The following is a 25243-nucleotide window of genomic DNA, read 5'->3' as shown; positions in this document are numbered from 1 at the left end:
GTGAACATACGGTGTATGGCACACACGCTCCATCTGACCGTCAGGGACGCCCTTGGCCTTAAGGAGCTGAAGGCGTCCCAGGAGAAGGGGGCCCGCCCCATCCCAGCTGCTGTTGCTGCCACGGCCACGCTTGTGGATAAGTCCCGCAAGCTGGCCGCCCACTTCCACCGCAGCGAGAAGTCCAGGAGACTGCTTCGCCAGAAGCAGGATGACCTTGGCCTTCCTTGCCATCTCATCCCTACGGATGTGGAGACGCGGTGGAACTCCACCTTCCTCCTGTTCCAGCGCCTGTTGGAGCAGGAGAGAGCCCTTGTCGCCCTGGCGAGGGACGAGTCCTTGGATGTCTGCGACTTCTCGAACGCAGAGTGGAAGCAGATGTCCGAGGCGGTGTCGGCACTCGAGCCCTTCCAGCTTGCCACGAAGGGCTTGTGTGGCGACACCACTCCCTTGAGCCAGGCGCTGCCCACAGCTGTTGGTCTCGAGAAGCTGATGGGTGGACTCCATATCTCTCTGACCACGCCAGAGGGTCGTGCTCTGGCTGGGAGGCTGAGGTCTGGGGTTGACAAGCGGCTCGTTGATGTGCTGGGAGACAGGGAGGAGTATGTCCTCGCTTGTCTCTGTCACCCAGCCCTCAAGGGCAATGCCGTGAGTGCCGACGACTTGCCCAGGTGGAAGGGCATCCTGGTCGAGAAGGTTAGGGAGGAGGAGGCCGCTAGGGCCCGCAGAGACCAGGGTGTTGGTGGTGGTGCGGGGGCAGCCCTCGCGGCCCAACCCGCACCCAGCAGCAGCATGGGCGGCCAGCCGGCGTCAGCTTCCCCTTCCCCTCCCTCTTCCCAGTCCAGCAGCGCGGCATCCCAGGCGGCGCCATTGCAGCAGCCATTTGCTACCGACTCGAGATCCGCCCAGTGGTTTCAGCGGTTCTGCTATGGCGCCATGCCTGCTATGCGGGAGGCTCAACCTGCCAGGCCCCCCTCCAGTGCTGAGCAATGCATTGCGCAGTACTTGGAGGAGCCTGTGGAGGGAGACGGCGTGGACTGCGCACAGTTCTGGGCGAGCCGCCGCCAAGTCTGGCCGGACCTGGCGGTGGTGGCTGTGCGCCTCCTCTCCTGCCGCCCAACCAGTGTCCAGAGCGAGCAGGTGTTTTCACGTGCCGGGGACGTGGTGACACCCTCTCGCTCCCGCTTGGACCCTGGTCTGGTGGAGCAGCTGGTCTTCCTTAAGGTGAACCTCCCCCTGTTGGGCTACCCCAAGCTGCAGTTTGAGACGGGCGAGTGATTACCGTGGGTTGCCCCATGGTTGGTCACCTGCCTGGCTCGACCTCTGCTTATCCCTACCCTCCCCCCTTCCACCTCTAGCTGAGCTGACGTGACAGATGCTGAGCCGTGCCAGCCAGTCGCAGCGTGTAGTGTGCCCACACAGAGATGCAGTTGTAGTAGTAGTTGTAGTGCTGCGACTGGCCAGATGTTTACAATGCCCACGCCCACCTAAAAAGAAACCCAATGCTGACCAGCACAGGCCCTTTATCTATCCATCTGTCAGCATTTGGGGACCTGGCGTGGGCACGGCACACCCCCCCAAAGTAGCACAGCCCACGGAGTACTAGACTTAGCGGCAGCGGCGGGTATACGTTCAAAAATGCAGTGTAGATATGTAAATACTAGTAAATAAACATGTAAATAATTTTTTCTTTAAAAACCCCATGTCAAAATCAAGCCTCAAAATTATGCAAAAGAAAGAAAAAAAGGTGACAAAGGGAGAACAAAATGATGAATGCCAAATGAATTGATTTTATTGAAAATGTCACCAGAAATCATGTGTGGGGGGCTTGGTTTACATGGAGAAAATGATTGGTTGATTTTTTGAAATGAAACGAATAAATTATTATCATCTTATGTTCATCTTTATTGTGGTCACTGTTGATGTTGGCTGATGGCAAAAAACCCAAAACCATCAGAATAGCAATGAACTGGCTGCCAACACAACATATTGATTGATAACTGTGCAGGGGGGGAATCGGGTCTGTGTGTGTGTGTGTGGTGCAGGCTCAGTCTGTCTCTTCCTGTTGTCTGTCTGTCTGTCTGTCTGTCTGTGTGAATGGATGCCTAGCACTGTCTCTGTGTGTGGATGCTTTCTGGTGTGTGTCTGTCTACATGTTTTTTTTCCTCCCCCCCATGCCTCCCTCCATCCTTCCCCTCTCATCCTCTCCCCTTCCTCTTCACCACCTTCCATCCTCCCTCCCTTCCAGCCCACCACCGCCTCACCTGCCCCCAACCCCGGTCTGGCAGATGATGAGAGTCTGGTCTCTCCCACCGAAGCACACACGTGAGCACGTGTGTGCACAAATATGTGGCTGACCAACTCTGAGCCGGACCCTCCCCCCTTCAATCCCCTCTACATCCCTCTCCCCCTCCCCTTTCCTCCCCCCGCCTCCCTGCCTCCCTCCCCCCTCCTAGCTAGCAGCGCACACATACACACACAAAACACCTGTGGTGGCAAACACCACCAGCACACATGCACTCACACTGGTGCCACCACCACCTCTGCCTTGGGCCTCTGTGTCCTTGAGCAGATATGTGGTGGTGGACCAGAGAAGCATTTCTTTCCAGCAAGGCAAAAGGCATGCACTCACTGCACACACACACACACACACACACACACACACACACACACGAAGAGGTGAAGACGAGAAGAGGCAACTTCTAGGACCAGCAGCAGCAGGTGAGTGTCGTGTAATTGTGTTGCTTCCCAAGGCCACTGCCCATGCTCAATGCTCAGTCTGCTGAAACTGAAGAACTAGCTACAATCACCCTTCCTCACACGCAGCTCAGCTCAGCTCAGCTCAGCTGCACAGCACACTGACTAACTAGACACTACAGCTGGTGGTAGAAAAAACAGAAGTCTAGATTCTAGAAGATGTCCTGGTGGATTCTAAACTTTCAAATCTGTGCTAGGATTGCCTTGCCTCCTCCTCCTGCTGCTGCCTGTAATTGTGCCCTCTCCCCTTGCAGTTGCGCCGTCGTGATGGGTTGGTGATGTGCGTGCGCCGTCTACTTGTTAGCTCTCTCCTCCTCATGTTGGCTGGGCTTGCCAGGCACTGGCTGGCAGCAGCTGTTGGCTGTGTGCTAGGCTCAGGCTGTGGCGCGCGTGACTGGACTGGGAATGTTATTGTAGCGGCAACACTGGTTGTGGTGGTAGCAGTAGTAGCTGTTGTTGTTTCTGGGCTGGTGGCTGCTGGCCTGTGCTGACTCTGCGCACTTGGTCTGGTCTGGTCTGGTCATTGGGATGCAGATGTAGGGTGTGTGTGCATCATCCATGGGGAGCATCAGAGCAGAGCAGAGCAGGTTGGCTGGCTTCTGTCTGTCGGGCCTAGTCAGTGGCAGGCACTGAGTGAGGCGGTGGTTTCTTTGGGCATCACGTCACCCATCATGCAGAGCGGCAGGTCTGCTGCTCTGCTGCTCCGCCTCCTGCTTCTTCTCTGTGTGTGCTGCTCTTGTGCTTAGTGTGCTGCTCCGCTGCTGCTGCTGTGCTGGCAGGCAGCACAGCAGTGGCCTTTTTGTTAGATCAGAGAGTGGGTGTTGTCTCTCTGAGTGTCCTCCTCTTACTTGCTTGGATAGGAGTGGTGGTAGTAGGTAGGCATTAAGATGGACTGACTAGGTGTTACGTGTTAGGGCGCCCAGAGAGAGGGGCCAAAAAGATGGGGTGGCAATTGTTGGGTTGCTCCTAGTATTATTGGTGAATTTCTGAAGAAATTTTTTTTTTCCATTGGCTAGAATGGGGGTTCGGGGCTGCCCCAGACCCGCCTCTGTGGGGTGGCAGCACCGCCAAAGAGGGTCCGGGGCCATGGCAAAAATGCCCTCAGTCCCTCCCAGCAATCCCCGTAGAGATAGGAGTGATGGTTCTGTTGTTTTTCTGAGGTGTTCTGAGTGAGTGTGGATTCTGTGATAGCAAATGAGAGTGGATTCATGGTGTCTCATTGGAAATCTCATTAGCTATCATAGAATCTACACTCAGAACACCTCAGAAAAACAACAGAACCATCACTCCTATCTCTACGGGGATTGCAGGGAGGGACTGAGGGCATTTTTGCCATGGCCCCGGACCCACTTTGGGGGTGCTGCCACCCCACAGAGGCGGGTCTGGGGCAGCCCCAAACCCCCATTCTAGGCAATGGAAAAAAAATTTTCTTCAAAAATTCACCAATAATACTAGGAGCAACCAATTGCCTTGGGATTTTTGGGGTGGAGGACACCCATGGGTGGCTACCACCCACCCCAGCTTTTTTGCCCCTAAGGGCTCCACATTGCGAGTTATGGGCAAGAATTAATTTTTTAAAAAAAATTTGTAAAAAATCAGAGGAAGGTCCAATCGACTTGAAATTTGGGTGGCAGGTAGAACACAATGTCCCCTTCAAAACCAGCCACTTTTTGTGATCCGAACCGGACCGGGGGGGTGGTCCGGCAAAACCAGAACCGAACCTCCCCGGTCCGGTCCGGACCCGGTCCGGACCCGAACCGAACCGGGAGAACCGGTTTTATGCACATCCCTAGATTTAAGAAAAGAGCAGGGATAGGGAGAGCCCAGAGAGGCACAGTGATTGTCAAACAACCTCATCCTTCCTTTAGTGGCGATTGGACCTTTATGTATCAGGAGCAACTGAAGGACCTCTTTCTTCAGGGATGGAACTAGGCAGCGGAGAACTGAAAGAAGTTCGGGGGTTAGGCAGCAAGAGCAAATCCAAAAGGTGTCTGTTCTTATGCAGTCAACTTCTCGTAGCAGTGAGACGAGCTGGGTAGATCCGTCCAGTGAGGAAGGCCGATCTGGAGGCTGGGAGCATGAATGGTGCAATGAGCAAGACACAGCCTGCTGTTATGGCGGGTGCCAAATCTATCGCCTATACAGTGGGTGACTCCACAGTGTAGAGACCAAATGAAGCATACTGGTTTGAGGAACCAAGGCCAGTTATAGCCCAAAATAGGCCCTGGGCAAAATACCAGTCACTCCTTCTTCCTGAGGAGGGGAAAGGATCCATTGAGGAGGGAAAAGGATCCATTGTCTTTGTTTGCTGTGCTTTAGTATGAATGGCATGAATGGTCAAGAACAACCTGTATGTAAATGGAGTAAATGGACATGCAAGGATGGTATCTGTTAGGTTGGTAGGACCCAGTAAACCAATCAATAACTTTAATGAGAGCACCTCTGAGTTCTTATTGCCCACTTAGCTCTTTTGTAATGAGGAAGGGAGTTGTGTTCAGTGCCTTATCTCACTTTCCTGCAGAGGTGATTAGCATTAGCTTGTTTTGAGGCAACTACAGAGGAGGGGGTCAATCTTCAGACAGAGAGACCTTGAAAGTGGTTAACTCACAACTAACTCGAGTCTACCTAGACATAGGTAGGGAAAGGTGCAAGGCTAATCCTTTTTCAATTAGCTTGGCAGCTGTTTGAATCTGAGAGTGATCATCCCCCGCCTGCTAAGTGATCTGTCCCCAATATGCCAACAAAAGGGGAGCTCATGATCCCATGAAGCTCCTGAGCATGTTAAGAGTAGGAGCTATAAACCTGTAATCCCAGACACAAGCAGAGAGGCTTCTGGGAGCCCTCAGAATAGCAGTGCTGGCAACAATACTGTCTCCAGTGCTCTTTAACATCTATATGAAACTGGGAGCAGTGGCGTATCGGGGGGAAACGGCGCCCAGGGCTGGCCGGCCTTGAAATGGCGCCCCCCGCTGCCCCCTCAGCCCCCACATACCTGGTGGTGGCGCGGCGCCCCCCCAGGCAGCAGATCGCCGGCGCTGGCGGCGATTCGGCAGCGGGCGTGCGGCGGCGTTGGCGATGGCCTGTAGTGGGCCGAGTGGCGGCGCGGCGGATCGCCCACCGAGGACTACTGCAGAGCGGCGCCGAGCCTGCCTGCTGGCCCGGCACCACAGCCACACTCGGCGGGCGATCCAGGGGGGTGCGGGGGGAAGCCACTTTTTGGTGCCCCCACGTGACCCGCCAGGGTGGCGCCCAGGGCACGTGCCCCCCTGCCCCCTCTATAGTTACACCCCTGTCTGGGAGAGATCATTAGGAGGTTTGGAGCATTGTGTTATCAATATGCCCATGACACCCAAATCTATTTCTCCATAATGACCCCATCATCAGCAACCCTGCGCCAGCATTTTTGGGTACAGTGCCAGTGGGGAAAATGCGGCGGGCGAGGTAAGGGCACCCTCCCTGCTTCTTAAAGGAACCCCCCGCCTCTGATCTGGCTGTGACACCAGACTTCTGCCAGACTAACACCGGACTTCCAAACCGGATGAATGCCGGACTTCCAAACCGGTTCGGCCCTTCTAAAAGGAGCACTGAACCGGTGCACATCCCTGGAGAGAAGTACTGATTGTAAGGGGTCAGGACTCAAGAGATGGCTGATCAGCCTGTTCTGGATGGGGTAGACTCCCCATAAAAGAACAAGTAGGTAGCTTGGGAGTGCTCCTGGATCCAAAACTCTCTCTGGTTTCTCAGGTTGAGGCCAGGAATGCTTTTTACCAGTTTCGGCTGATACGTCAGCTACACCCATTTCTGGAGGCAAATGACCTTAAAATAATGGTACATATGGCGGTATCCTCCAGGCTTGACTACTGTCATGCTCTCTATGTGGGGCTGCCTTTGTATGTAGCCTGGAAAGTACAATTGGTATAGAATGCGGCATCCATACTGGTCACTGGGACAACCCAAAGGGATCATATAACAGTGATTTTAAAAGAATGGCAATGGCTGACAATTATGTTTTCAAGTGAAATACAAAATGTTGGTTATTACCGTTAAAGCCCCCAGTGGCTTAACTCCAGGGTACTTAAGAGAGGGCCTTCTTTGTCATGAACCCTGCCATCTGTTAAGATCATCTGGGGAGGTCTGGTTACTGTAGTGACTGGCTCGTTTGATGGCAACTCAAACTGACTTGCCCGACTTGGCTGCGTCTATCTAGCAGGGAGATTGTTGGAGATGGCCTAGTTAATATCATAAACACATCACTGAGGGAGGGTAGGGTTTTTTAATATCTACATGAAACCACTGGGTGAAGTCATCAGGAGATCTGGTGCTAGGTATTATCAGTATGATGATGACACCATCTACTTCTTTTCATCTTCAGGAAATGACACTCATTCTCTAAATGCCTGCCTACAGGCAGTAATGGGCTGGATGAGGGAGAACAAATTGAAGCTGAATCCAAGCAAGACGGAGGTGCTCATTGTGGGGGCTCAGAATCTGAGGGATGAGTTAGATCTCCCTGTGCTGGATGGGGTTACACTCCCCCAGAAGGAGCAGGTGCGCAGCTTGGGAGTATTCCTGGACCCAGGCCTCACCCTGGTATCTCAGGTGGAGGCCATGGCCAGAAGTGCTTTCTATCAGCTTCGGCTGATTCAACAGCTGCGCCCATTCCTTGGAAAGGATGACCTCAAAACAGCGGTGCATCAGCTGGTAACCTCCCGGCTTGACTACTGCAATGCGCCCTATGTGGGGCTGCCTTTGTGCGTTGTCCGGAAACTTCAGTTAGTTCAGAACGTGGCAGCCAAGCTGGTCTCTGGGGCAACCTGGAGAGACCATATTATGCCTGTTTTGAAACAGCTCCACTGGCTGCCGATATGTTTCCAGGCAAAATACAAAGTGCTGGTTATTATCTTTAGAGCCCTGAACGGCTTAAAGAGAGCGCCTTCTTTTACATTATCCCCACCGCACGTTAAGATTATCTGAGGAGGTCCGTCTCCAGTTGTCACCGGTTCGTCTGATGGCAACGCTGAGGCGGGCCTTCTCTGTAGCTGCTCCTGGGCTGTGGAATGCATTCCCAGCAGAAATTCATAATTTGAGATCATTGCTGTCGTTCAGGAGAGCCCTTAAAACCTGCCTATTTGGCCTGGCCTTCCAGGGTTTTAAATGATTAAGCGTTTTAAATTGTTTTAAATTGTTGCCCTGGTTTTCAGGGCTTTTAGCTGTTTTATTGTGTTTTAATAGTTAATTTGTTTTAATTGTTTTTATCATGCTGTGAACCACCCTGAGCCATTTTGGAAGGGCAGTATATAAATCAAATAAATAAATAAAGACAGACAGACAGACAGACTTGGGACTGGGCCTTCTCTATGGCTGCCACAGGGCTTTGGAATATGCTCCCTGTCAAAATAAGAGCATTTCCCTCTCTGATTGTTTTTAAAAAGACCCTCAGGGCACACCTGTTTCCTCAGGCTTTTAACTGAAATTAAGTTTTTATTCTGTGAAACTGTCTTGTTTTTACTGTGTTTCATATTTCTTATGTTTTCAATTGTGTACACTGCCTTGAGATACACATATCAGGCGGTATATAAATATGATCAATCAATCAATCCAGGAAAGAACATATCCAGTATCTACACAAGCCAATTTCCCCTAAAGCATCAGCAAACGGATGAAGAAGGTGATTTGATAGCACCAAGATCTCTTTCTCTCTCTCATATCTATATCTTTTCCCCTTAGTCCTTCTAGGCAGTAGCAATATCCAAACAGCTGAGCTTTCTCACTGCTCTAGCCAAAGCTATTTTTTGGTTTCAAGAGACTCTTCTCATAAGCAGAGTATATCATTATTTCCATGCTGTTCTTTACAAGTGCTGAGCAATTCTCTAGAAAGCTGACTGCAACAGCTTGCAGATAATTTTCCATTCTCCTGCCTGCTCCAGAATGACGGCTTTCACCAAGCCAGACATAATTTTTTAAAGCTCCGCTTGCTGTGTTCAGTAGTAGCTCCAGGTAACTGTTAAAATAAAACTAATATTTAAAACTACACTTTAATCGTCTTATTAAATGAAAGAGAACATTGTATAAGCTTAGCAGGGGGAAAAATGGAAACGCAAGGCTAGAGGGAAAACAAGGGCAAAAAGCTTTGATCCAAAGCTTTCAGGATTCATGCTCAGCCGGCATAATCAGAACCAGATGCAGAAACTACAAAACAGGATGTTCAGCTGCTCTTTAATTAAATAGCATAAAAATGACTTGACATCACTTTGTACAAAGGGGAACTTTGCATACAGATTTAACACTCGTAGAATGAACACTATGGAAAGGTCTCTTAGTTTCTTAGCAAGTTTATATAGAAAGTTTATACAAAGCAAGTGGGAGAAAAGATAGACAACCAGTGGAGTAACCATACAAAATATGCCCAAGTCTCATTAAACGGGAGCCACTTATTCGGAAACTGGATTCCAGTCACTTCCTAAATGCTTTCTGTGTTTTTCTTTCCAATTCTGTTTAATCTTGGCTTCTTCTAGACACAATTGCTTTGAAAAGGATGACCAAGTTGGAGAGAAGTTTAAATGTGCAACACTACTTAATGGTGTAGCCAGGTTGGAGTGGGCCTAGGGACAAAAAATGAAGATGGGCCCCCTTGCTCCCTGTCTTCGTTGTTTCCCTCCTCCCCCTTATTACCGGTATGCCCTTTCTTTCCCTTCTGTGCATATATTACACCCTCTTCATATATGCATACACTTTCACACACACATACTTGCATGCATACTCCCTTAGCTCAGAAACAGTTTTTAACAAATATGCCTACTACTGTGACCTGATATATGCATACATACAACCCTAGCAATGTTCATACACCTATTTGCCCATTTGTGTACAATCTCTCTCTCGCTCTCTCGCTCTCACACACACCCCTATCAAAGCTGCTCCAAGTACTCTGGATATAACATGAGGAGAAGTAAGAAAAGACTTTACTTTTGAGGGCCAGCAAAATATGTACACCAAGGACAACAAGATCAGCAATGGTCAGAGGTAGCCCTAAGCTTCCAGACAGAGGAAATAAGAAGCACTGAAAATAACTCAATGCATACTTCTGAGAGGTTTGAAATGATTTTTTAAAGTCTGAAAATCTCTCTCTGCTATGTATACAATTCTGAAAAAAACAACAGGTTGCTCACCTGTAACAGATGATCTGGAGGTGATCTGTTGTATTAATAAAGAATGGGTTCTGCCCCTGCGCAGGGACCTCGCGGACCGATTGACTAGCTCCTCGCGACGCCCCCAACTGCCCTGCATGCGATTGTGTTTACGTTACTTGGGGCGTGTCTTCCTTAGTTTCCGCAGATCGCCAGTTTTCGTTATTTACACCTACGATCTTCTCCAATTCCTCAATCCTATCACCTTGATGACGTGAGGAGGCTGGGTGGGTATTATGACTACAACGGATCACCTCCAGATCATCTGTTACAGGTGAGCAACCTGTTTATCTGGATAGTGATCCATTGCATTCATAAAGAATGGGTGATTAGCCAGCTCCCTGCCCACGGCGGTGGGTCATCAAGGCAGTACTCTCTTTAAGACACTCCGGCCAAACTCAGCATCTCTCGACTGTCGAATGTCCAGAGCATAATGCTTCACAAATGGATGACCTGATGACCACGTGGCCGCCTTACATATCTCTGGCATCGGCACTCCTGCCAAATTTGCGGCCAATGCAGCATAAGCTCTTGTTGAGTGCGCTCTTATTGAACTTGGTGGCATCACACCCTGAGAACTATATGCCATCCTTATAGCTCGTACAATCCATTGAGAAAGTTGCTGCCGCATAACTGACGAGCCCTTAGCTCGTCCGTGATAAAGCACAAACAACTTGTTTGTTTTCCTCATTGATCCAGTAGCTCTCATATAGTGCAACAGAGCTCTTCTTAGATCCAGCACATGCATCCTTACTTCCAACTCCGTTTGTGGGCCCTGGAAGAATGCTGGCAACACAATATCCTCATTTATATGAAAATCCGTGACTATCTTGGGCCTGAATCTAGGATCCAGGCAAATCACTACCTTCCATGGATAAAACTGGGTGTAAGGTCAGTCAGCCCGCATCGCAGCTAACTCGCTCACTCTACGTGCTGACATTACAGCCACCAAGAACACTGTCTTTAACGTCAGTATTCTCAACGTCGCAGCCCCCAGGGGCTCAAACGGCGCCTCAGTTAATGCATTCAGAACTAACGTCAAGTCCCATTGCTGTACAGGACGCCTAACTGGTGGGTACAGGTTATTCACTCCCTTAAGGAATTTCTTACTATCGGGATGTGAAAACACCATTGTTCCATCCCAACCTCTATGTTCCGCCGATATAGCTGCCAGATGCACACGGAGAGACAAGTTCGCCAAACCTGTCATCTTCAAGGTCATCATATACAGCAATATCTGTTTGATCGACGCCCTCCTAGGGAAGAATCCTTTCCTCCATGCATAGATCCGGAATCTCAGCCATTTACCCGTGTAATTGCGCCTGGTCGAAAGCTTCCTACTATTAAGCAGGATCCTATTCATCAAGCTATTCGCCATGCTGTCAGCCTCAGCGTGTGCAGTTGAGGGTGTAATATCATCCCCCCCCCCTCGGCTCAACAAGTCTGGGTAATCTGGAAACTGATGATACTGGCCTCGAGATAATTTCAGTAGAAGCGCAAACCACGGCTATCTGGGCCACCATGGTGCCACCAGAATCCCCCTTGCCCCGTCTCGGAGAATCTGTGCTAACACTCTGGAGATCAGCGGTTGAGGGGGGAACAGATAATACGGACCCTCCGTCCAGAGATGCTGGAACGCATCACCCAGCGAGTCCTTACCAAGCCCTGCACGAGAGCAATAGCTCTGACACTTTCTGTTCACAGCAGTGGCAAACAAATCTATCTTCAGCTTGCCCCACTTCTTGAACAATGGCTGAAGGTAACACTCGTTCAGTTCCCACTCGTGGTGTTGGTTCAGCTGAAAAGACCTGCTCAGTCTGTCCTCCTGAACATTGTCCTCTCCTTTGATATGCAATGCCATGGGGTGTATGGAGTGCGCAATACACCACGTCCACAGATGCTGGCTGAGACGACATAGGGACCGGGACACCATCCCCCCTTGTTTGTTCAGGTATGCTATGGCGGTTGTATTGTCGAGGTTCACCTGCACATCCTCGCCTTGCAACTGGGGTCTGAAAGCCTTCAGCGCCAAAAACACCACCAGAAGTTCCAGATAATTTATGTGTCTTAGTTTCTGCTCTGGAGTCCACCGGCCCTGGACCTGACAACGGCCACAATGCACCCCCCAACCCCACAGGGAGGCATCCGTTGTCACCCAACAGGACGGTGTCCGGGGCTGGAACATCACTCCTGACAGGAGATTGTTGCGCTGGGCCCACCATCGCAGTGATTCCAACACATAGCAACAGCTTCTTCTGGTCATCCACATTCGGACGAAAACTGCGCAGGTACCATAATTGAAGGACGCGCATGTTCAGACGGGTAAAGTCTATGGTAGAATTGCAGAATGCCATTAGCCCTAGAAGCCTCTGAATGGTCTCCGCCGGCTAACGCGGTGACTTCTCGACCAAAAGTATCAGGTCCCTGATCTGCTGGTATCTCGACTCTGGCAGATAAGCTCTTTTGTCTACATAACTTAGTACTGAGCCTATGAAGTCCACTTGTCTTTGCGGGTCCAATTTGGACTTCTTCCAATTCACATTGATTCCCAACGTGTGAAGCAGCTGTAAGACCAATCGAGTCTGAGAAAGTAACCCTTCTCTGTCCCTGTTCACCACCAGCCAGTCGTCTAAGTAAGGATATAACATTACACCTTTCGTTCTTAAGAATGCTACAACGGCCGCCATCACCTTTGATTCTTAAGAATGCCATCATGGCCGCCATCACCTCAACACGCGGGGCTGTTGAGAGTCCGAATGGCAAAACTGTGTACTGGTACGCTATATCGCCCACTGTGAAGCGAAGGTATCTCTGGTACCTCTCGCGGATCCCCACGTGAAAATAGGCGTCTTTCAGATCCAGGGTGATCGCCCATTCTTCTTCCACCAAGGGATGCAGAATGCCCTGCAAAGTGATCATTCTGAACTTCTTCGTTTCCACATAACAGTTTAGTTCCCTTAAATCCATTATCGCCCTTACTCCACCATCTTTTTTGGGGATTTGAAAGTACCTGGAGTAAAAACCCCTTAGACTGTCCATCCACGGCACCTGCACTACAGCTTGTTTCTCCAGCAACACCTTCACTTCATCCTGAAGTACCTGAGTTGACTTGGTGAACCTCACTCCCTGGAAAGGTGGCAAAGCTTTGAACTCTATCGCGTAGCCATAGTTTATAATATTCAGTACCAACTGATCTGATGTTATGTTGTGCCATGCGTTGGCATGGCGCGCCAATTTGATGGATATTTTGGCTAACACGAGACTGGTGTTGGGAGCCTCGGGTACTGATCTTGGTGTCGCTAAGTGCTTCTGCGGTGGATGGACCTGCACTTCAAAGAGACTGCTTTGATTGGTCCTTAGCAGTCCTCTGGCCCTTGGACTTCTGGTAATAGGGCCTGTTCTTCTGAAAAGGTCTGTTCTGTCTCCTGTACTCTCTTCTGTCTTGTCTAACTGGATAACGAGATTGCTGTCTCCCATAGGAACGACTGTGTGACTGCTGATTAGCTGAAGATGTTGATGCCATGAACGTTTTAGCTGTGAACTTCATCTTCTTCCACGATTCAATCGTGTCATCCGTCAACTCTGCAAACAGTCCTTTCCCATCAAAGGGTAAATACTCAATCTTCTCTTTCATCTCAGGCTGTAAGTTCGTCGATCTAAGCCAAGCATGGCATGTTAAAGTAATAGCCGTGGCCATAGCCCACGACTCCGTCTCTGCCAGATATTTGTATGTGCTTAGCAACTGCCTGGTGACCACAGTTGACTTCTCATAGGTCTGCGCCAGCGCCTTCTGCAACTCAGTAGGGGACATCGAGGACGAGTCTTGGAAAAAAGTGTCCCATAGATGGTGGGCATAACGCATCATACATGCTGCATAATTCGTGATCTTGACTGCCAAACTCGAAGTTGAATATACTCTCCGCCCCAAGACATCAAGTTTTCTACCCTCCTTATCGGTGGGGTTAGTATGGCGCTGACCACCCTTTGTCGACGCACACTCTACCACTAAAGAGTTCGGATCTGGGTGCCTTATCAGGTAAGTGTTATCGTCCTCTTGCACCCTATACAAACTCTCCAATTTTCTCGAAGTGGCTGTAGAAGTCCTCAGAATCTCCCATGCAGACTGCGCCGCCTTTGAAATCACCGGAATCATTGGAAGTGATACAGGGTGAGTCAGTTTAGCTTTTGCCATCATATTATACACAGGATCCTTTAGATCCAATACTGGCAACTTTATCTCAAGGCCCAAAGCCTCCACCATCTCCCGAAGTTGAGCGTGGTAAGCCTTGAGCTCTTCCGAGGGAGAGATCGAGGTTTTTGGAGCTACCTCCTCCGGTGGGTCAGGCTCCCTGGGCTCATGCAAATTACTCCCATCAGCGTCCGATAAGTATGAGGTGTCTGTGTCACTGTTCCTACAGCTCATAGTATCATGAATTGAAACACACCCACCACTCGGGGCAAGGCCAGTAGGTTCTGCCGATAACGCCCCCTGAGGATGTATAGTCTCTGCATGGCTCTGCAATCTAGGTTCCTCTGGTGGTAACCTTGAATCCATTGGACACTGTCGTAGCAGCACCGGATCTGCACGACGATAGAGTGTCTGCTGTGCCTTCCAAATCTTATACTCAGCATAGTCTGGTGGAAAAATCAGCTCTGGGTTGTGTCTGAAGCCACAAGCATGCGTAATACGGCCCACATCCAACACCGTGGCTGTAGACGCATCAGTGGAGCGTGCCAGAACAGGCACTGGTTGCGGTAAATTCCGTTGTTCCACCAAAGGCGTCAACAGCTGCCTAATCGGGCTCATGGCTGCCGAAATAAGCTGAGTGATCTCATGCGGGCGCAACGACGCTCGCACAGGAGACAAAGATGGAGTCTTAGGAACCTCCGCCGCGGAGAGCTGATCCACAGCAAAACCATGAAAAGTCGAGCCCGACGGTGTGCCCTCACTGGAGTCCAATAGGGCCATCAACGAAGTCCTAGCCCTTGGCAAAGCAGGCTGCTCTTCCATCACCGCTTCCCCAAAGTCCATGTAGTCCTCAGGTTGATAAGACTCCCTCGGTGTTGCCAGGGATTCAATAGGGGTCCGTGCTGGAGCTAAATCAGCTGCCACTAGGTGCCGGACCACAGACTGGAGTCTACCCGGTGTCGAGGCAACACCTTGACCAACTGCCACAGCCATTGCACTCTGCGCCGCTGACGTTGGCAACTCCAGCACCACCGGAACTGAGCCGAACGCTGTCGATGCCAATAGCATCGCAGTCGACACCGATAATATCTGTTCCCTCGATTCCGACTTCTGCTGATCCATCGCTGCCGAATTGCACGCCGATCTCAACGCCGAAGGTGAACCCTCCGACGAGGGGGAGCTCTGCAGTACCCACAGCGATGGAGTCACTTTCAGAGTAGTATCCCATTCCTCCGCCTCGGCCTGCAAGCTCGTTGGCGAAGGGGTCTTACTACGCACACGAGTCTTCTTGGATTTCTTCCTTGGTGGCGAGGAACTGCCCTCCTCGTCCGTGGAAGAGTAACGCGCCTTCTTGTGTTTGCGCCATTTCCTCTCCACCGTTTCGGGTCTCTTAAACTCTTGCTCCATTGTGGCTTTAGACTGCGAAGAGGCAGAGTCCACAACGGGAGGTTCTGTAACTGATGCCATCGTCACGCTCGACACTGACCTCGATGTCGAGGGACCCAACATCGAAGGCCTCGGCGTCGGGGGCCGAAGTGCGTCTTCATAAAGCGCCGCCCGCAACCTTAACACTCGAATCTTCAGAGTTTGTTGAAAGAACAACAGATTTTGCAATTCGCCGGGTTATGCTGTTCCCCCAGACAAAGCAGGCAGGCATCATGGGTATCCGTAGTAGGCAACTTCACTCTGCAGTTAGCACAGCGCTTGAATGTTGTCTTAATGGCCGCTTTAGATGCCATGGCGCCCAAGCGCCTCACGGCAATGAATACCGTCCCAATCCATCAGTTATTTTGCAGGGAAATCCAAAAACGTAGTCCTGAAACAGTCCAAAGTCAAACCACACGTTGATCCAATTCCGTTCCTGTCGTATTCCATGAAAACAATCAAATTATCCGAGGAGCAATCAAATCTGAGGTTTAGACGCAATGGCGGTCTAAAAGAAACTAAGGAAGACACGCCCCAACTGCCTAGTTTAATGTAAGCACGATTGCGTGCAGGGCAGTTGGGGGCGTTGCAAGGAGCTAGTCAATCGGTCCGCGAGGTCCCTGCGCAGGCGCAGAACGCATTACCCATTCTTTATGAATGCAACGGATCACTATCCAGATCAACTGAATATATATTTAACCACCACCAACAGATCAGACAATAAACTCGACTTTCTGCTTTCCTTTCCACGGAGAGGAAAACAACTCATTACAAGTTCTGAGGGGAAGATCACATGGGTCAGGACTTACTGGGAAGAACTCAATCATTTTAAATCATTTTTAAAAAGTTAAAAATCACTCACACAAACACAAACAAGGGCTTGGGAATAGGGAAGAGACACACCAAGGGAGACTTTCAGTTGGGGATGGGATCTCTCTCTCACACACGCACACAGAGTTCATGAATGTGGGAAGGAGAAAAACCACATATTGGTTTCTGAGGGAAGAAACCACATTCACAGATAAGGGTTGTTTGTTTGTTTGACTTTCCTTTCCAGCTCGCCTTGTGGCCGTGCTTCATTCCTGCTCCCTCGCCAACTCTGCATTGAATTGCCGAGTGGGGGAGGAGCACAGCTCAAGGAGGACCAGTCAAAGACGGCTGTTGCTGGGCTGGTTTAACACTTTCCTTTCTCAGCAGTTGTTGTCGTCCTCCAGCCTGAAAAAAGAGGCACAGCTTGCTGGCCGTGATTGGGAGTCACACAGCTGGTGTGGGGGGAGAGAGAAGAGAAACATTTAGGGGGCAATACCACACCCTGGCCATAGGTCTGTAGAGCCTTGTGGGGGCCCTTGACCCTCTGAGCTTGGGGGCAATTGCCTCCTCTTGTCCAATGCCCCTGCTACTTAATTTTTACATAGCTATAATTATGGGTTTATATTTTTAAATAACTTAAACCAGGATTTGACGTATCTGATTTTATCTTGATTCTGACATTTGGTATACGTTTTAAAACTGATTAGTTCCTGTCTGACTCTGAATGTGTTAACATGGAATTTTAATACAGCAGGACCTTTCTATATGCGGAATCAACATCTGCGGTTTTGCATATCCACCGTCAGGTAAGAAGCCACTGGTCTTGTGGTAGCAAGCATGACTTGTCCCCTTAGCTAAGCAGGGTCTGCCCTGGTTGCATATGAATGGGAGACTAGAAGTGTGAGCACTGTAAGATATTCCCTTCAGGGGATAGCCACTGCTCTAGGAAGAGCAGAAGGTTTCAAGTTTCCTCCCTGGCTGAGAGGGAGGAGAGAAAATAGTGCTGAGAGAGATTCCTGCCTGAAACCTTGGAGAAGCTGCTGCCAGTCTGTGAAGACAATGCTGAGCTAGAGAGACCAATGTTCTGACTCAGTATATGGCAGCTTCCTATGTTCTTATGTAATTAACACCCAACTGTGGCATATGTGGGGGGGCAGAAAGGGGGTTAATACCACATTGTCACAGATCAGAGGTGGATGGAAACCATCTCAAAGATCATTTCCAAATATCATTTTGTGCAAGAGGGCAATTTTGTGGCTCATTTGTTAAAACGAACAAAAAATCTGCATTCTTTTGGGCAGAATTTTAGGGTCTTTGGGACTCGGGGGAGCATCCTTGGACTCTTGAACCCCCCAGATGAACACAAAAGCTGACCAAATAAAGTGCCCTACTGTACTCTGTGTGGAGCATGGTAGGGCACTTTATTTGGCTCATTTCTGTGTTTTTTTGGTGCTTTTGTGTCCCCCTCCCTTGAATTTCGGGAACCTAAGCCTCTTGGACCCATAGACTCAATTACTCATTATCCACGGTTTCATTACCCCATGGTAATATGAGGGAATGGAACCCTCGTGGATTATGAGGTAAATTATCTGCATGGGGTACATTATCTGGATACATTATCTGGATACAGCTTCTGCATGTCATTGTGTCCGCTTTTGAGAAGAAGAAAATTAGCTAAGATACTGAGACTTGTTGCCCAACAGTAAGAGTCAAACTCATGAAAATGTTTTACATCAAGAGGAATATCTGTCATTTGTCACATATATTTATTTTTACTTTTATATCCCACTCTTCCTCCAGGGAGCCCAAAGTGGTTTACATGGTTATGTTTATCCTCACAACTTGGGTCTCCCGAGTCCATTTAACACTCTAACCACTACACCACGCTGGCTCCTATACACTTGTAACCCAGTTTTCTTTTAAGGAGCATAGTTATCCAATTTTATCTGCCAAATCACCCTATGAAAGAGGTAAGGCAGATTGCAAGAAACTTTGGTCCACAGTAATCTAGTGAACTTCATGGATGAGACTTGAACCCAGATTTCTCTGACCCAAACAACACTCCACAATGATTATAAAATGCATTTGTACTGGCATTTGAAGAAAATGCATATAATCATTGCAAATGCAATGATCAAACTATTATGACAATTATGTATATCTGAGCAGATGTTTTCTTGTCAAACATTAAGAAAAACACCACCACCACCACCACCACCACCACCACCACCACCACGAAGATTGAAAACAATGGGATTCCAGGATGGGTAACTATATATGGAACTGCAGTCCAAAGATTTTAAAAATAGAGTTATACACTGAGGGGCATCAGAGAAAACAGCTTGTTTATTTGTTAATCACCGATGCCTTCTTTCGCCACATCTCATCCGTGTAAAGTAGATAGTGAGGTCATTCACACAATCGAAAACTGTGTTCTACCGAGGTTTGGGAACTGTGTGTACTCCCAATTTTTGATTGTGTGGAAGCAAGATTAGAGGAAAACCTGGGTAGAAGTGATTGTGTGGAAGCAAGGTTAGAGGAAAACCTGGGTAGCTTTTTCTCCTACCTTGCTTCCACATAATCACTTCTACCGAGGTTTTCCTCTAACCTTGCTTCCACACAATCAAAAATTGGGAGTACACACAGTTCCCAAACCTCGGTAGAACACAGTTTTCGATTGTGTGAACGACCTCAGTAAGCGTTCTTAGTAGAGGACTTTATCCCTTTTGAATTTTGTATAGCACCTTCCACACTGTTGTGGTATAGCAAGAGTGGTGTTTGTCATCCATATTTCTATACTTTCACATCTTAGCTTCAAAGTCTTTTCTCAAAATAATTGGGGTCCCCCCCAGCCTTTGTTTAGTCCTCTATGGTTCCTCTATGTTATGCAAGCTGAACCATTGTGGAATTTACAGATGGCTATAAAATTTGGCAGTAAATGAATGATAAGCTAAACTAAAAAAAACCTTCAGAAATCTTAAGAGTTGTGAAGAATGTAAAAGCATAAACTTGTGATTGCTGTAGTGGGAGTTTCACATAACAAATATAATCTTGTTAATTTTTGGCAAATCTCTTGCTTCTACCTAGATTTGAACTGTACCATCTGTCCCAGTAGCAACTAGCACAAATTAAGGCTGGGTCAAACTACTATCTGTATTTCAGAAACATTTTTGGTTCTGTTGAAAACATTCTTTCAACAATTTTTGCCAATGCCTGCAAAAAGATTTGCCTATTCATTTCCACTCCACACTCTTGCTCTTTTTCACAAATGGCTTATTTGCCTTCAATTGCATCATTATGTACCTAAGTCTGATTGACCATAAATGGTAGCAACATCATTTCATTCACATGTGATCTCTGATTGGCTGGGATAAACTCAATTGCATAATCTATGAAGAAGAAAGAAGCAGTAGCCAGGACGAAAAAATGCACCAGAGCCATAGCAGCAGATAGGTGAAACTATGGTATCAAAATATGATTTAAAAAAGAAAAGAAAAGAAAAAAGAATAGTTTCACTATCAGTGCATTTTTGAGGAAACACTTCTACCTCATCCAGAAACTGCAATTTTCAACCTGAAAATTGAAATGAGAATATAGTTACCACAACCCTAGCATAATTAGGGCTGATCAGATTGTCACTAAACTTCTCTGGTTTATCAATAAGGCAATAATACAATTGAGGGTGGCATAAATCAGCAGATAGAAACAACTAAATTCATATTCCATCCATGCATACTCAATCCTGTGCTCCCTTTGAGGGCAAGTGCCAGGCTCTAGGACAGGCATCCCCAAACTGCGGCCCTCCAGATGTTGCTGAACTACAACTCCCAGCATACCCAGCCACATAAAATTGTGTCTAGGGATGCTGGGAGTTGTAGTTCATCAACATCTGGAGGGCCGCAGTTTGGGGATGCCTGCTCTAGGACAATCTTCACTATGAAAAGAAGTACATCCAAGATGCTATACTGAATAGCTGAAGGACTTTGGTTTTGTACTTTGCTCCCTTCTGTTACATGAAGTGGTATATCAGAAGTTATTAAAAGAAATGCAGTGAGATTGTCTGAAGCAAGAATGACTTTTGGGGTGGGGGGAATATGATTATATTGCATAGAATAGCAGATAGTCATGTTGGTCCATTGGACCAACTGGGAAACTTAAAAGCTTGTTTAAGATTTGTGTCATGTTTAATAATAAAGGTGTTAGTTGATTGTAATTTAGTGCATAATTATTTAAACACTTCTCACATGGCAATTCCCATGCTGTGCAGAACTTGTTCTAGGGTTCTAGCAATGAAGTGAGTCTTGTGTTAGCTTCTGAGTTTGGATCACTTCATGATTGGCACCTACAGATGGTCAGTTCACCACATTGTTTAGAGATATCGCTTGAGACTTTTAAAAGTTGGAACCAAATGATAAAAAGCTCACCAGTTTATAGCCAATATACTGGAGTGACACAACTTATAAAGTCCTTGACAGCCTTAATTTCTGGATCTATCTTATCTATTATCCCAGAAAATGTTATATGGTTATAGGGCACCTTTCTGTTCCAGGTTCTGGATGGCAATCTTCACACTCCATTCACTGTTTTTACTGTTGTCACTTGGGTGATGGTCTAGCTAATTCCCTCTACAAATTCTGAGGGTAGATCATCTTCTCTTAACACACATCACCTGTAGGCAAATCAACTGCCCGGAATCTTTAAAGTCTTGAGTGAAAAATATTAACCACTATGGGTATCTCATGCAAAAACTTTATTAGAAATAGATAAAACATAGTTATATGTCATCCTAAAGTACATATAATCTACCCTTTGTAAATGTTTTTAGACAGATAATTAGAGTTTAACAATTTGTAGTGAGACTTTGAAGAGTTCTAGTTTGGTTAGATTAGATATCATCAAAGAGGTCTTCTGGATCACCAAGGTTTTTTTCTGTTTCCAAAGGCATTCCTTTTGATGACAAGTGCTTGTCTGACAATTTTGGAGGAGCAGGATCAAGTCTACAAATGTAAAAAAGATATTTTTTATTGAAACAACTGCATCTTGTTTATTTTATACAAATAAGATAGACTCACAGAAAGAAAGAAAAACAATCTAATATTCTCTTCAGAGATTGCATTCAGATTTAGAAGAGAAAAAAATGCTTGTGTATGTGCTGTTTGTTGACATCATTCAAGTGGCAAAGTCAGCAGTGAAATTATTCAGGTTGCATTTATTTGTCACTCCCATATGACACTGAAAATGACAACCTAACCTGCGGTGACAATGTAAAGAATTAAACAGAAGCCAGCAAGTATATGTAAAAGATAGACAAGCTGTATGTAGATCAGTTTTTGTTATATGGCATAGCAGAATCTTGGCTGGCTCTTACTTTCCTTATGTCTGATCTATAGCTATTATTTAGTATTTTGACATTTGGATAAATTCCTAAATTTCAAGTACCTGGGCTCTACCTTCTAAGTACTGTATGTCAAGATTTGATTTTTTAAACAAAACGTTTAGATGTCAGAAAATGTGTTTTCCAAAAACAGTGCTTATCTGGTCTCTTATGTGCCATATAAAATGACTTGCTTCTTGACAAATATGTCTATTTATTTTTATTTATTTTTTAATTTATCAAATTTGTACACCGCCCCAAACTTTCATCTCTGGGTGGTTAATAATAGCATTAAACAAGTTTAAAACATATACAAAAACTGAAAACAATTTTGCTTGAGGATACTCAGCAACCAATTTCTGAATGTAAGAATGAAATTATTAAGAGATTTAATAATAAGCTGAATGACTGACAACCCAAACTAAAGAAGTGTATGCATTAGGAAGCTCTGTGGGGATGAGATGGGAGCCTGCATGCAACTCCCCCATTCTCTTACACATGTGCTCTTGTGGCACAGGGTGAAAACCTACCCTGTGCTGTCTGCACTCTGAAAGCACTCCATAAGAGAAGAAACGTGTTGCTGACTCTTAGTAATGTGTTTCCTCTCCTACAGAGTGCTTCTGGAGTGTGGGCACCCTGGTGGTCTTTGCCCTCTGACACAACAGCACATGTAGGAGGACTGGGGAAGCTGTGTGTGGGCTCCTGTAGCATCCTTGCAGGGACTCTTAATGTGTGAATTTCAATAGGATGTCAGCCAGTAAGTCCTGGTTGATACACTCACTTGGAGTTGCTGTTGGGATAGTGTGGTGGAGCAGAGCAACCCTCTCTCTCTACCATGCAGATACCTCCTGTATGATCAAGGGATGCCATGTGAATGGCTGGTTGTACAAAGGCCCTACTTGAACTATTTCTGCCCCACTCCATTTTTTTAAAAGTGTTTTATCTTTAAAAAGGAAAAGAACAAAGTATTATACAAATAAGTAAGTTATAAAACAGCAAACATGAAGCCCAATAATGCTACTTTACAATGTACATCCCAGTAATGAAAGTGCTGTAATATGGGACCTTCATTATAATTTCAGCCAGTTTCCCCAAGTTTACAAATGTCCAAGTTTTCTTCTTAGTCACTCAGCAAGAGATGGGTCCTCCAATACGTGGCCCATTTTGTCTTTGCTATGACAAAAGTTAAGAGAGCTTTGTATAGCAAGGTCCATTTCTTAGCTGGACTGTAAGGAAGCAAAATGTAGATTATATCAAAAAGTCACAGAGTTTATATATCTATAATAGCTTTCCAATGTGTGGTTGGTATTCTATCACAGATGAAAAACGTCTCGTCTGGGAGCATGGGATTTCCAGCATATGAAAATATTTGTATGGTGTATCTTGTTAAGGGCCAAACCACACATGGCCTTAAATGCATTTTTAGGAGACATGCTTAAGACATGCTGCTTTCCGGCCAAAATATATCTCTAAGGTTATTCACAGCAACTAGCTGTTTCGAGGGCAAACAGCAGCTTGGGGACAGTGATTTCTGGCAATGAAACTGTGTATGGGAAAAGAATAGTCCCTATGGTCCTGACCCAGAATGCTCCCTTCCACCTTCAGCTGCTATTTATTTATTTATTTTTTAAAAAGAGAATCTGCCAGTCTCTAGCACTGCATTTAAAAAACGCATTTAAGGTAACATGTAGCTGGTTCAGAATGCTGCCTAAAGGATGCTTGTGGGTACTAGCTGATACAAAAATATTAACGCGTATCCTGTGGCAGCGTCGTTGGTTGCCAGTTTGCTTCTGGGCTAGATTCAAAGTGCTGGTTTTGACCTTTACAGCCCGACATGGCCTGGGACTGGGGTATCTGTTGTACCACATTTGCCCATCTGCCAGGGCCACGCCATTGACAAAGATCCGGTTGACAGGAAAGAATGCCCAGAGGACTTTGTTAGTCCCTCTCCTTGACTCGTTTAAAAAAGTACTTTAAAACCTTCCTTTTAAAAGCAGCTTTTAAAAACTGGCCGTAACTGAGTCTGTGGTGTCAATTAGACTGACTGTTGTTTTAGCTTGTGTATGACTTATATTATCTGCTTGTCTTCTTTAGCGTGCATGCGTATACACCCCCCCCCCTCATCTTAAGACCCCAGGGTGGTCAACAACAAGATAAAACAATAAAATCCAACAGAATGTAAAAACAAGATAAAACAATAAAACTCAATTAAAAATATAAAAACAGAACAAAATATAGTTAAAAATTTTAAAAAGAGCAGGGACAACTCATTGACTAAAAGCCGGAATAAAACGGGCAGTCCTCACTCTCCTCCTGAACACTGGGAGAGAGGAAGCCATGCATGCCTCATCAACAATTGAGTTCCACTGCCTGGGGGCAATAACTGAGAAGGCCCTGTCCTTGTTGCTTTATGATGATTATACTATAGGCTTGCTTGAAGCACTTTGTAGATCTGAAAAGCGGTAAGAATTCTCATTGTCCTATTAGAGGCAAATGGAATTGAACCAACCCTAAGTAGTATTAATAGTGGGGAGAAGGGATACGGTCCAGGGATGTGCTTTCCTTCTCACCTCAACACAGTTTAGCACCTTCAAATATGAAAACGTTAAAGCTGTCGATGGGTTGTGCTAACAGTACTACAGTAAAAATGATGGGCCATCAATGGAAAGGAAGTAACTGCATTGCTTTGTATTTGTTTTCTCAGCTGAAAATGAGCCGCCCAAAACTGAAAAAGCAGATGTGAAACAACTCAGTAGAGAAAGCAGAGCACCCACTAGCTATACCGTGTGATGGAGTGCCTATCCTGATGATGACAGGAATGAGGTGATGTGACAAATGATGTAACTTAAACGCTCCTGCGTTTGCACACATTTAAATAATTGCTCTCCCTCCTGCCACCACATTCAGAATCACACAGCTCTTGGAACTTTTAGCCAAAACCCAGATACACATTGACATCTCTGCAGAAAACAGACGTGCCATGTGCCACTCTTAATAATAAGAGAGGGAATAAACTTTGTCCTTTCTTTGAAATGCACTTCAGATCAGAGGTAAAGTTTGCCAAGCTTTATATAAGATCTGCATACGTATAGAACACTTGGTTTTTGCCTTGCTGGCACATCCATCATGTCACAGGCTATGCTGACACATTTACTGGAGTTTTGCTCTCCAATTCCCAGTGTGGGATATATGTGGTAGCATGGTTCATGTATTATGAAACTTGTTCTTAGAAATATTAACTACACTGGAAAAGAACTTCAAGTTAGTTATCTTCTTTACTGTGTTTATTATTTGTTAACCACTCCACTGTATCAGGAGGGTGAGAAAAGGACAGATTTTCCACAAGAAACTTTCTCTATCCAACGTGTTGAGAATTATCCAACATTTCCACATTGTTTTTTCAGATGGTCTCTCTCTCCCCTATCACAGAGAGGAATAAAATTTTATGTGCTTATTGGGAAAGGGGTGTGACTCTTTGTTGGGGGAGGCAGTAAAGTTCTCACT

At 46.7% G+C, this 25243-nt stretch overlaps 1 protein-coding gene across 11 annotated transcripts in view; it reads right to left on the bottom strand.

The window, feature by feature from the left end:
- Window positions 1-21100: 21100 nt before the first annotated feature.
- XRCC4 (X-ray repair cross complementing 4) overlaps window positions 21101-25243 on the bottom strand; it is a 197554-nt gene continuing 193411 nt past the window's right edge. For all 11 annotated transcript variants that reach the window (XM_053296240.1, XM_053296232.1, XM_053296239.1 and 8 more), the window contains one exon: window positions 21101-21362. In XM_053296240.1, the coding sequence (XP_053152215.1) occupies window positions 21251-21362 (112 nt within the window). In that variant the 3' untranslated portion in view covers window positions 21101-21250. The remainder of the gene's footprint in view (window positions 21363-25243) is intronic.

The sequence above is a fragment of the Hemicordylus capensis genome, chromosome 2, assembly GCF_027244095.1.
Source record: "Hemicordylus capensis ecotype Gifberg chromosome 2, rHemCap1.1.pri, whole genome shotgun sequence".
In the NCBI taxonomy this organism is placed as follows: Eukaryota; Metazoa; Chordata; class Lepidosauria; order Squamata; family Cordylidae; genus Hemicordylus; species Hemicordylus capensis.
Note: the sequence above shows the minus strand (reverse complement) of the source record. Positions and strands in the feature narration are given on the sequence as shown.